We start from the raw sequence: 12,063 nt of genomic DNA, 5'->3' as shown, positions 1-12,063 counted from the left end.
AGGCAGCAAGGATCAATATTTCTACAGGCGACTTCCAACAACTTGCTGAGTCCATGCCATAATGAGTTGCTGCACTATGCGGGGCAAAGGATGTCTGACACGATATTAGGATATATCTCATGGCTTTTGCCACCACAGTGTACTTTGCACTACACTAAGGAGATCACGTAGAACCGTGGTATAGGTGTATCGTCCTTGATTACTAGTCATAACGTTCTCGGTCACGGGTTGAACCCTCTCCGCAATTTAAGTTTTGAATAGAAATCGTCACATCAGCAATGGGGGCGGAAGACTGCCGATTTATGAAATCGCCTTCATTCTGCCAACGGCCTTGTCAAAGAGGACGGAGCAGCGGAGAGGGGTTTGGGGCACTCTCTTGCCTTTGCTACGAGAAACTGCCCGTAAAAGGCGCAAATATCAGCAATGATTAACGGCATAAGAATACAGAAGGCAATAGGAACCACTGAATTAATGACACAGGATACGGGGCCTGTAGTGAAAAAGTGTCGTAATGATCTCTGCCTTGGTAAAAGATTCCGGAATAGTCCCCCATTCGGATCTCCGGGAGGGGACTGCCGAGGGGGAAATGACTACGAGAAAAAGATGAATAACCAACGAAAGGGTAACGTTCTGTGAGTCATGGCGTAAAATGTCAGAACTTTTGGCATGTTAGGGAAAGTACAAAATCTGAAAAGGGAAATGCGAATGCTCAGTCTTGATATAATGGGTCAGTGAAGTGAAATGAAAAGACGTTAAGGATTTCTGATCAGATGAGTACAGGATAATATCAACAGCAGCAGATCATGGTGCAACGGGATTCGTTATGAATAGGAAGATGGCGCAGAGAGTGAGTTACTGTGAACAGTTCAATGACAGGGCTGTTCTCATCAGAATCGACAGCAAACCAACACCGGCAACCAACAACCGACGTTGTAGGCCAAAGATGAAGAGTTAGAGTGAGAACATGAAGGTATTGAACAGGTAACTTAGTACGTGAAAGGGGATGATAATATAATAGTCATGGGGGATTGGAACGCGGTTTCAGGGGAAGGAATAGCAGAAAGAGTTACAGAAGAATGTGGACTTGGTATTAGGAATGAAACAGGAGAACGAGTAATTGAGTCCTGCAATAAATTTCAACTAGTAATAGCGAATAGTCTATTCAAGAATCACACGAGGAGGAGGTATATTTGGAAAAGATCGGAAGGTACGGAGACATTTCAGTTAGATTACGTCATCCAGTATCTATATCAGACACTGGATTTAAGGGATACCCAGCAACAGATATAGACTCAGATCATAATTTAGCAGTGATGTGGAACAGGTTGAAGTGTAGGAGGTTAGTCATAGAAAAACAGTGTACAAACAAGTGGGATCCGGAAGTACTAAGGAATCAGGAAATACGCTTCAAGTTCTCGGAGGTTATAGATATTGCGATAAGGAATATCTCATTAGGCAGTTCAGTTGAAAAGAAATTGGCATCTCTAAAAGCGGCAGTCACAGATTTTGGACAGAAAAACATAGATGCAAATAAAGTAACTGGGGAGAATGCATGGGTAACACACGAAATATTTCAGCTGATCGATGAAACAAGGAAGTTTAAAAGTATTCAGGGAAATTCAAGATTACAGAAATATAAGTCACCCAGAAACGCCATACACAAGGAAAGCAGGGATACTAAAGTGAAATGACTGCAGGAAAAATTTGAAGAATTCGAAAGTGAAACGATAGTCGGAAGGACTGACTCAGCATATAAAAAAGTCAAACTACCTACGGAGAAATCAAAAAGCAAGTGTGGTAAAATTAAGACTCCAATAGGAATTCCACTGTTAAATGCAGAGGAGAGAGAGAGAGAGAGAGAGAGAGAGAGAGAGAGCAGGTAGGTGGAAGGACTACACTAAAGGCCTCTATGAGGGGGAAGACTTGTCTGCTGACGTGAGTGAAGAAGAGACAGGACTCGATGTAGAAGAGATACGGGATGCAGTATTAGAATTTGAATTCAAAAGAGCTTTGGAAGATTTATGAGCGAATAAGACATTCCTTCAGAATTCCCAAAATAATTGAGGGAAAGGCAGTAAAATGACTATTCATGTTTGTGAGCAAAATGTATGAGTCTGGCGGTATACCATCTGACTTTTGGAAAGAACATCATCCACAGAATTCCGAAAACTGCAAGAACGGGAAAGTTCGAGAAATATCGCCAATCAGCTCTTGCATCCAAGTTGCTGACCAGAATATAAAAGTGACGATATGTCATATGACGATCAGTTTAGCGTTAAGAGGGGTAAAGGCATCACAGAGGCGATTCTGACGTTGCGGTTGATAATGGAAGAAAGACTGAAGAAAAATCGAGACACTTGCATAGGATCAGTCAACCTGGAAGAAGCGTTCGAACAACCTAAAATGGTGCAAGATGTTCGAAATTCCGAGGAAAATAGCCGTAAGCTACAGGGAGAGACGGATAATATACAAATGTACAAGAACCAAGAGTGGACGACCAAGAACGAAGTGCTCGGATTAATGAGGGTGTAAGACAGGGATGTAGTCTTTCGCCCCTACTGTTCAATGTGTACATCGAAGAAACAACGTTGAAAATATAAGAAAGTTTCAACAGTGGGATTAAAATTCAAGGTGAAGGATATCAATGATACGATTCGCTGATTACATTGCTATCCCGGGTGAAAGTGAAGAAGAACTACGTGATCTGATGAATGGAATGAACAGTTTAATGAGTAAAGAATGTGAACTGAGAGTAAATCAAAGAAAGAGGAAAGTATTGAGAAGTAGCAGAAATGAGAACAGGGAGAAACATAAGGATTAATGATCACATAGTAGACGGAGTTATGGACCGCTTCCTTGGCAGCAATTTAACCCATGATATTCGGAGCAATGAGGACGTCAAAAGCGGACTATCACTAGCAAAAAGGACATTCCTGGCCAAGAGAAGTCTATTAGTATCAAACATAAGCCTTAATTTGGGGAAGAAATTACAGAGAAAGTACGTTTCGAGGACAGTATTATATTGTGGTGAAACATGGACTGTGGGAAAACCGATACAGAAGAGAATCGGAGCATTCGAGATGTGGTACTACGGATAATGTTGAGAATTAGGTGGAATGATAAAGTGAAGATTGAGGAGGTTCTGCGCAGAATCGGAGAGGGAAGGAGTATATGCAAAACACTGACAAGAAGAAGGGACAAGATCGTAAAACATCTGTTAAGGCATGAGATAATAACTTCCATGATACTGGAGGGTGCTGTAGAAGGAAAACCTGTAGAGGAAAAAAGAGATTGGAAAGTTTGCAATTGCTGCTCTGTAATGAAGAAGTTGGCACAGGGGAGGAACCAGGAGACTGACTCAAAGAAAAAGAAAGTACCCGAAAAGATGTGAAGGATGAGGATGAGTATTGTTTCCCAGGAGCTATCAGCATGGTCTTTCAGATATGTTGTTTAAGTACAAGTAGCACAGTGTGCGGGGGTGGGGCTGGAGTCAGGCTGGTGATTGATCCGTGTGAAACTACGGGAGTGGGATCGTCCTCCACACCCTATACCAATGTATGCAATTGGGGCTTAGAGATTGCAATATAAACGCGTATCATAATAAAATGCAGAGTTAGTTGGACGGCTGTCTCATCGTACGTCAGTGGGAGACCGGGAGAAGTGTCCAATTTCTGTACTCTTCTTCATGTTAGCCCGAACGGTGCATTCAACCAGTGTCTGGTTCACTATCTGAGGGCACCACATTCAAGTCGCGGTTTGTTCAGGTTTGTTCAGGTTTGTTCAGGTTTGTTCCTCCGTGCCCAAAGTGTTGTCAGCAGAGTAAGTTTGGCTCTCTCCTAGAGGCTCTTTGTGAGGTTTTCCACTCAGCAGTGGCTTACTAATCGGACTTAATTTGTCCGATGTTGCTGTGGTTTGTCATTCTCCTTTCCATGCCTTTAGAATCAGGTGTCGAATGTGGCATGGATCGTTGGTCGTGGAGCTTGCGAGGTCTAGCAGTTCTTTTGCCGTAGGTTGCTTTGCCCCACGATCAGCCGTTCACTTCCTGTAATAACTTGGCGTCCGATTTAATGTTACATGGCTGTCGTCCTTAAGCTTTGCTAGCTGGTCCCGGATGTTGCATTCAAATAATTACGTTATAATTTTTGTCAATTGCATGTAAACAACTAATAGAATGGTGACATATTACGAAGTCGTTACACACTTTCATTTTAATTCCGTACCGGTCTAGGGTAATCTCTATAAGTTCAACGGTAAACACACTTCCGTAGGAGCTATTCTCGATTGCATGACCTGTGAGGCTGGTCGAGGAGCATCACTGGCCGGGTTAGTCGTCATGGAAACACTTCGGGAAGAGATCTTGCAAATACCATGAGAAGAACTTGCTGGTCCAGAATGAGATATTCACTCTGCAGCGGAGTGTACGCTGATATGAAACTTCCTGGCAGATTAAAACTGTGTGCCGGACAGAGACTCGAACTCGAGACCTTTGCCTTTCGCGGGCAAGTGCTCTACCAACTGAGCTACCCAAGCATGACTCACGCCCCGTCCTCACAGCTGTACTTCTGCATCTCGTCTCCTACCTTCCAAACTTAAGGTAGTATGTTTGCTCTTGGTCGTTTCGTGTAAAGCCCTCGTGCATGTGAGATGGAGATCGTAATGTGAAGATACAGAAACACTGAAATCACTAATGATTTTGTCTTAAGGATAAAATGTTACTCCCTCCCCTGGCGGAAATCGCGAAATGTGAGTGCGAAAGTGTCGTAGGCTGCATGAGATATGGAAGTTTGGGTCGGTCCTGGAGGGCTGCCCAGGTAGCCTAAGTGGTCAAGTCGACCGTTCGCCATTAGAGGGATTCGAGTCCCGGCCCGGAACAGATTTTCATTTATCATAAGCACCTGATGTCAATCTAGATTCGCAAAATGCGAATCAATTTCATAAGAGAATTGTTGTTTAGTATTCTATATCACTACGTTTTTTTTATTTAAAACCAGAGAAATTGTCATATGCGCAAGGTGACAGAAAGTGAAATCGAGCTATTGACGCACTCAGTAAGAGAGTAATTAACGTAGATCCCAACAGAAATCTCCAAGTGTAGAACAAAGCTAACGAAATTTTTATATACAAGGTATACTGCACGTAGCGAGAACAGTTCGCCAAAGGCCTTGCGGCAGTGGTAGTACCGGTTCCTGTCAGCGCTGTCGAGCTGCGCTACCTCTTGGATAGATGACCATTCGGTCTGACGAGCTCTGTAGGCAAGCGGGGTGCACTCAGCCCGGATATGAGTTACTTGATTGAGAAGTAGCGTCTCCGGTCTCGTAAAGTGACATATGGCCGGTAGAGCGGTGTGCTGACCACATGTCCCCCCATATCAGCATCCATTGACGCCTGGGGGCTGAGGATGACACGGCGACTGGACGGTACCGTTGGGCCTTCCAAGGCCTGTTCGGACGGCGTTAAGAACAGTTCACAAACAATCCTTTTTTATACCTATTGTAGATCTGGCGATGATTGGCAGATCATTCATAACTGGTCACCCTTGTATAATTCTGCAGTTAAGGCAAGTTTTATTCTGAAAATTAAGATCGAATACTCCATAAAGTCGTTGACGTGAAGTGTTAAAAATTATTAATTAATCGCATATTCCAGTGGAAAAAACTGCTTTTGGTCTTCTTGTATAATTTTCTTCTCTTATTTAGTGTGTGATCTCGTTCTGTGATCATGAATAGAGCAGTAACTGTAACAGTAACTAATACTTCTCTTAAGGTGTACAATGGATTAATAAGTTAATACTAAAGGAAAAGGCTACTCCTTAGACATATTTTTACAATGAAATTTAGTGAAGCTGAGCAACACTAACATCGACATGAAGAAGTTGGATCACTTAGAACATGATACTCTCTGACCAAATCCTCATACAGCCGCAGTACCAACTTTCCACTTACACAGTAAACAAGCAACCTACAGACCTAACATCTAATTTAGACTTCAAACTCTACAATATTGCATCACCGAACTTGCTAGTTGTGATCCTAGGTAGCTCATTCACATGCAAAATCTATCTTCGCGATGTGGCAGCTAGAAACTGGCCTCGGTGGCCAAGCGGTTCTAGGCGCTTCAGTACGGAACCGCGCGACTGCTACGGTCGCAGGTTCGAACCCTGCCTCTGGCATAGATATGTGTGATGCCCTTAGGTTAGTTAGGTTGAAGTAGTTCGAAGTTCGAGGCGACTGATGACCTCAGATGTTAAGTCCCATAGTGCTCAGAGCCACTTGAACTTTTTTTTTTCTAGCAGCTAGAATTAAAACTTGGGACAATACACAGTCCAGAATTTAAAACAAGCCGGCTAGGGTGCTACTGCAAAATTTCTCAGATTGTCAGCTTCAACTCTTTCATTCTCAGCCGCAGAATGCTGCTGTTTTATGTGGATTAGGAGTTCTCGCACTAAAACAGCTGATACACAGGTTAGTCAAGCAAGTCGCCCCACAAACATGTACTGGATACCGACTTTTAGTAATATTCGTCCGCCGTCCATAAGGAGATCATATTCACTGTTGAACGTGTGGACAAGAATTAAAAAGAATCCACAATTACCAGTTTATTCGGAATTTTCATTATCAGAACCCCTGCGACTGAGCATACAAGGTGCTTGGAACAAATCAATGACAGGTGAAAACTTCCTTGAGGCATCACCAAGTAATTAAGTCTCCCTGGAAGGACACTGGCGCGTACTGAATCCGATCAGAACTCACTGGAACACATGTGGAGTATTGCTGCTCCAACAGGGATGGAAGTCCGCTTCTCAGTGTGACTGCGGCGAAGAACAGCAAACTGCACATCATATAAAATTCTAATGGGATGTCAAATGAAACACCTTTCAACCGTCTAGTTGTCTAGTTTCCAAATTTATTTTATTTGGCTACCAGTTTCGGCGATCTACCAGGCCATCTTCAGGCCCCTGACCGACGTGTAGGAAGATTCCACCTCGGCTCTGGCCTAGACAGGGGCCAGCAATACTGGTATCATCTGGCGGATGATGGTTGAAGTAATCACTACAGCAATCATAAATCTACTAATACCAGAATTGCTGGCCCCTGTTTTGACCAGAACCGAGGTGTAATATTCCTACATGTCGGTCAGGGGCCTGGAGATTGCGTAGTAAATCGCCAAAACGGAGAGCGAAATAAAATATGTTTGGAAACTAGGTGGCTGAAAGGTGTTTCATTTGACATCCTGTATCGAACGGCCGGGTCCCGCAACAATCTCTCAAAAGATGGACATACACCGAAAATTCGAATGTTCCCTCGGAGACCTGAAAGGGACGATTTCTCTGCAGAAGTGTCTGACTGGATCTGAAACCCGTTCTTAAGGCTACGAACACATTAGGAACTTGAGATTGTGTGCAAGTGTGTATAAATATATATGTTTGCTGTAAAAGCTTGTCGAGTACGTTCTCCTGTCATCATATGAGGAACAAATAAAGGCCCTTTTTCTGTATTTTCGACATTAAGCTATTATGACACTGTCAGTTATTATTTTAGTGACACATGTGCTACACGTTTTCGTAGAGAAGTGATTGAAGGAACTGTGTCTGCCTCTTTCGCAGAAGACGAAGCTCCATCAAGCGGGGTCGGGCGCCCACGCAGCAGCAGAATACGGTGGGCGGTCGGAGCTCGCCCCCTCTGGCCGCCACAACGCGACGCTGGAGGCGGCGCCACAGGTGGGCTGCGAATTTTCAGCATCGAGGGGCAGTGACCGAGGCTACACTTGGGACGATATCTTATGGATATTCATTCACATCAAATACACTAACGGAAAAAAATCGCAAAACCAGAAGATAATTAGTGTAGCGTAAGAAATTTCGGGACTACGTTTGTCCAGGTAACATATCTGGCATTACAGGATCACAGGCTGATGTTAGCGCGAGATAAGCCATTGAAAATATGATATGTTGGTACGGTGATAATGTGTGTAACTGCCAGAATGTTGAACGCAAGCATGCAAACGGCAAACTTGCATGCATTGTTTTATACAAGTGCTGGATGTCAGTTAGTGGGATGGAGTCCCATGCATGTGGCATCTGGTCGGTCAATACAGGTACAGTTTACGTTGGTTGTTACTGACGCTGGAGTCGTCGTTCGATGTGGTCCCATATGTGCTCGGTTGGTGACAGATGTGGTGATCGAGCACGCCTAGGCGAATGTCGACACTCTGAGAGTACGAAGGGGTTACAACAGTGGAATGCTGGCGAGAGTTATCCTGTTGGAAAGTATCCCCTGGAGAACTGTTCACGAATAGCGTTACAACAGGTCGAATCACCAGACTGAGTTACAATTTCCGAGTCAGAGTGCGTGGGATAACCAAGAGCGTGCTCCGACTGCCATACGACATTGTACCCCAGAAAATAACTCCAGTTGTAAGTCCAGTGTGTCTAGAACGCAGACAGGTTGGTTGCAGACCCTCAAATAGTGAAAGTTTAACCAACACATAGCAGTCGCTGATACCAAGGCCGAACTAGCTTTCATCATACAACACAGTAGACCCCCACCCTACCCTCCAAGCAGCTCTCGCTTGATACCTCTGAAATCGCATACGGCGGTGGTTTGCGGTCAGTGCAATGCTCGCTACAGGTAGCATGTCTTGGAGCTGTCCTTGAAGTAACCAACTTGTAATAGTTCTTTGTGTCCCTGTAGTGCCAACTCCCGCTAAAATTGCTGCTACAGGTTTATAACGATGCGCCCAAGCCATATGCCGAACACGATGAGCTTCCCTCACGGTGGTGCCACGTGACCGTCTGGAGCCCGGTATTCTTGCGACCGTTCATTCTCGTGACCGCCGCTACCAGCAGTTGTGTACAGTCGCTACATTCCTGTCAAGTGTTCCTGCAGTATCATACAAAGAACATACAGTTTCTCGTAGGCCTATTACACGACCTCGTTCAAATTCAGTGAGGTGTTGATAATGGCGTCCGTGTCGCCTTAAAGGCATTCTTGACAAACAACATCTCGCCACTTTCAGTCTCAAAGGTAACTAAAACTCACGGCCATTACAGCGTGTATTTAAAGTAAACCTGATTTTCATGCTCACAGTGGGGCTACTGGGGCCACGCTTGTGCGACTGGCGCGAAATTCGAATAGACTTCATCCTTCAGGTGTGGAAACACGCCTACCAACTTTTGAGTCGCACAACTCCATCCTGGTGTTGGGATTTTTTCAGTCATTCGTTGCTGCTAAACTGAAAAATTCAACATCCAAAACAATGCTTTCTACTCCAATACATTTTTTAAACTACTGAAGTACCAAAAAATTCTCGGTTAGAATTTGTTTCTAAACGAGCGTTTCTTACTCGAATACTGAAACTTTACACACATTGCTGACTTTCATGTCAGGTATTTACACACTGGTTGGGTTTTGCTCGTGCGTGTCATATCTCGACGAAGTCACCCTCCTTTATCTAACGTTTAATGTTAGACATACGCTACGTGATCAAAAGCATTCGGACACCTTTCTCAAAATGACTTACAAGTTCATGGCGCCCTCCATCGGTAATGCTGGAATTCAATATGGTGTTGGCCCACCATTAGCCTTGATGACAGCGTCCACTCTCGCAGGCACACGATCAATCAGGTGCTGGAAGGTTTCTTGGGAAATGTCAGCCCATTCTTCACGGAGTGCTGCACTGAGGTGAGGTATCGATATCGGTCGGCGAGGCCTGGCACGAAGTCGGTGTTCCAAAACATCTCAAAGGTGTTCTATAGGATTCAGGTCATATCTCTATGTAGGACAGTTCATTACAGGATGTTATTGTTGTGTAACCACTCAGCCACAGGCCGTGCATTATGAACAAGAAGATGCAATCGCCATCCCCGAATCGCTCTTCAACAGTGGGAAGCCAGAAGGTGCTTAAAACATCAATGTAGGCCTGTGCTGTGACAGTGCCACGCAAAACAAGTGGTGCAAGTCCGCTCCATGAAAAAACGACCACACCATAACACCACCACCTCCGAATTTTACTGTTGGCACTACACACGCTGGCAGATGACGTTCACCGGGAATTTGCCATACCCACACCCTGTCACCTGATTGCCACATTCCGTTCGGTGATTCGTCACTTCATACAACCTTTTTTCCACTGTTCAATCGTACAATGTTTACGCTCCTTACACCAAGCGAGGTATTTACCGGCGTGATGTGTGGTTTATGAGCACCCGCTCGAAATCCAAGTTTTCTCACCTCCCACCTAACTGTCATAGTACTTGCAGTGGATCCTGAAGCAGTTTGGAATTCCTGTGTGCTGGTCTGGATAGATGTCTGCCTGTCACACATTACGCCCCTCTTCAACTAACGGCGGTCTCTGTCAGTCAACAGACGAGGTCGGCCTGTACGCTTTTGTGCTGTGCGTGTCCCGTCACGTGACACCCAAGCACCTACGTTCGAACTCCGTGTGTTCCGCGGAGCGCCCCATTCTGCTCTCTCACAATGTATAATGACTACTGAGGTCACTGATTTGGAGTATTTGGCAGTAGGTGGCACTACAATGCACCTAATATGAAAAACGTGTTTTTTGGGTGTTTCCGGATACTTTTGATCACATGGTGTACACACAGACGCTATAAATACGTAGTTATTTAACTTTGGAACTTAAACAAGCCCAGGATCGTGGCCCTGCAGAACTGTTTATACGTTAGCAATGAGACGAATGGATAGAGCGGTTGTGGCGTCATGCCATCTGACGGCCATCTACGATCATTAACGTTTACGTTATAAACAATTCGGCAGTATCGGCTTATTCAACTTGTGTAACTTTGATTTTTTTTATTTATAGCCGCTGTGGACATTTAAAGCGTTATTGCCATTCACTGACTTCTTAACATGAGGATAAGTAAAGATGACAGCTTTAACCTTTAGCCCCGGAAGCTTCGCGTATAAGCTTCCCTTAAATTTGAGGTTGGCGTTGTTGCCAGTAAATTACAAGAAATTTTAGTGCACGTTAAGGGACTTCGCACGTGTTGTTCTGAGACCAACAAAAATTGTTGTTTTTTGACTTGTCACTTGTCTTCCAGGAGTGCGATGTATTCTAGAACGCTCCAGATTCCTTGTCCAAAGCTACTACGGAATTGGCCGAATTTTAATTTATTGGAAAGAATAACCGGTTTCACCAAGATCACCAGATCTTAATCTTTAGGACTTTGTTTCCTTCCCTGCGTCGCTCTTACTTATTGTTATAATTATTGTCGTCTTAGATCTGACTGCAAACCGAAATAGGTTTAACTTAAAATTTATGTCGATATCCATGCCCAAATGTCAAAGCTGCACGTTTTGACATGCTACCATCTATGGCTTCATCCATCCCGTTTTGTATTCTGAGCTCAAATATGAAAGATGCATCATTTAACGCACTACCATAGATTCGTTTCGTATTCGGAGTTGGCATTAATAAATTTGAGCAACTACGAGTGACTGCCACTTAATATGGTGATTACCGGCAATTAACTCATACATTCAGTCAAATATAGGTTGTTTCAAAAAGAATATACGTATTACAAAGTATTGTTTTGTTCAAACTATCGATCGCTGCGCCTCTGCCCGGCTATTGATGAAACCAATACATACTCTAGTTTATATTAATAGCCGCTAGAGGTCAGTTGTCTTCCGTTTTACTTGGTAACCATCATATGTTTAAAATGGTTACTCCGCAGCAGAAATCTCGAGTTTGCAAAGAGCAATTCCGTGATTACAGAGCAAAGACGTTTCAGGCTGAGGTACCAAATTGATCCTCGGTTGGAAATTTGCAGATGGTATCGACAGTTTCTAGATACAAGATGTGTATATAAAGGAAAGAGTCCTGGCCGCCCTCTTGTTCCTGAAGGAAACGTTGCACGAATTCAAACTTCATTCCAACACAGTCATTCAGAATCAATTCGTCCTGCCAAACGGGAGTTACAACTGCCTACAACAACAATTTGGTGTATTCTGAGACGCGGGTTGGCTATGAAGCCGTATAAGTTACAGCTATTACAAGCTCTGCGTCCTGATGACAAACGCAAACATGTGGCATTTTGTAACG

General features: G+C 44.0%; 1 protein-coding gene across 1 annotated transcript in view; it reads left to right on the top strand.

Annotated features, from left to right (window-relative positions):
* The window catches only part of LOC126199685 (protein O-mannosyl-transferase TMTC1-like), a 229,400-nt gene that overhangs the window by 204,290 nt on the left and 13,047 nt on the right, over positions 1 to 12,063 (top strand). The window contains exon 10 of the mRNA XM_049936612.1: positions 7,604 to 7,717. Coding sequence (XP_049792569.1) covers positions 7,604 to 7,717 — 114 coding nt within the window. The remainder of the gene's footprint in view (positions 1 to 7,603; positions 7,718 to 12,063) is intronic.

This window comes from Schistocerca nitens, chromosome 8, assembly GCF_023898315.1.
Source record: "Schistocerca nitens isolate TAMUIC-IGC-003100 chromosome 8, iqSchNite1.1, whole genome shotgun sequence".
NCBI lineage: Eukaryota > Metazoa > Arthropoda > Insecta > Orthoptera > Acrididae > Schistocerca > Schistocerca nitens.
The sequence above is the reverse complement of the archived record's forward strand: the minus strand, read 5'-3'. Positions and strand labels throughout refer to the sequence as shown.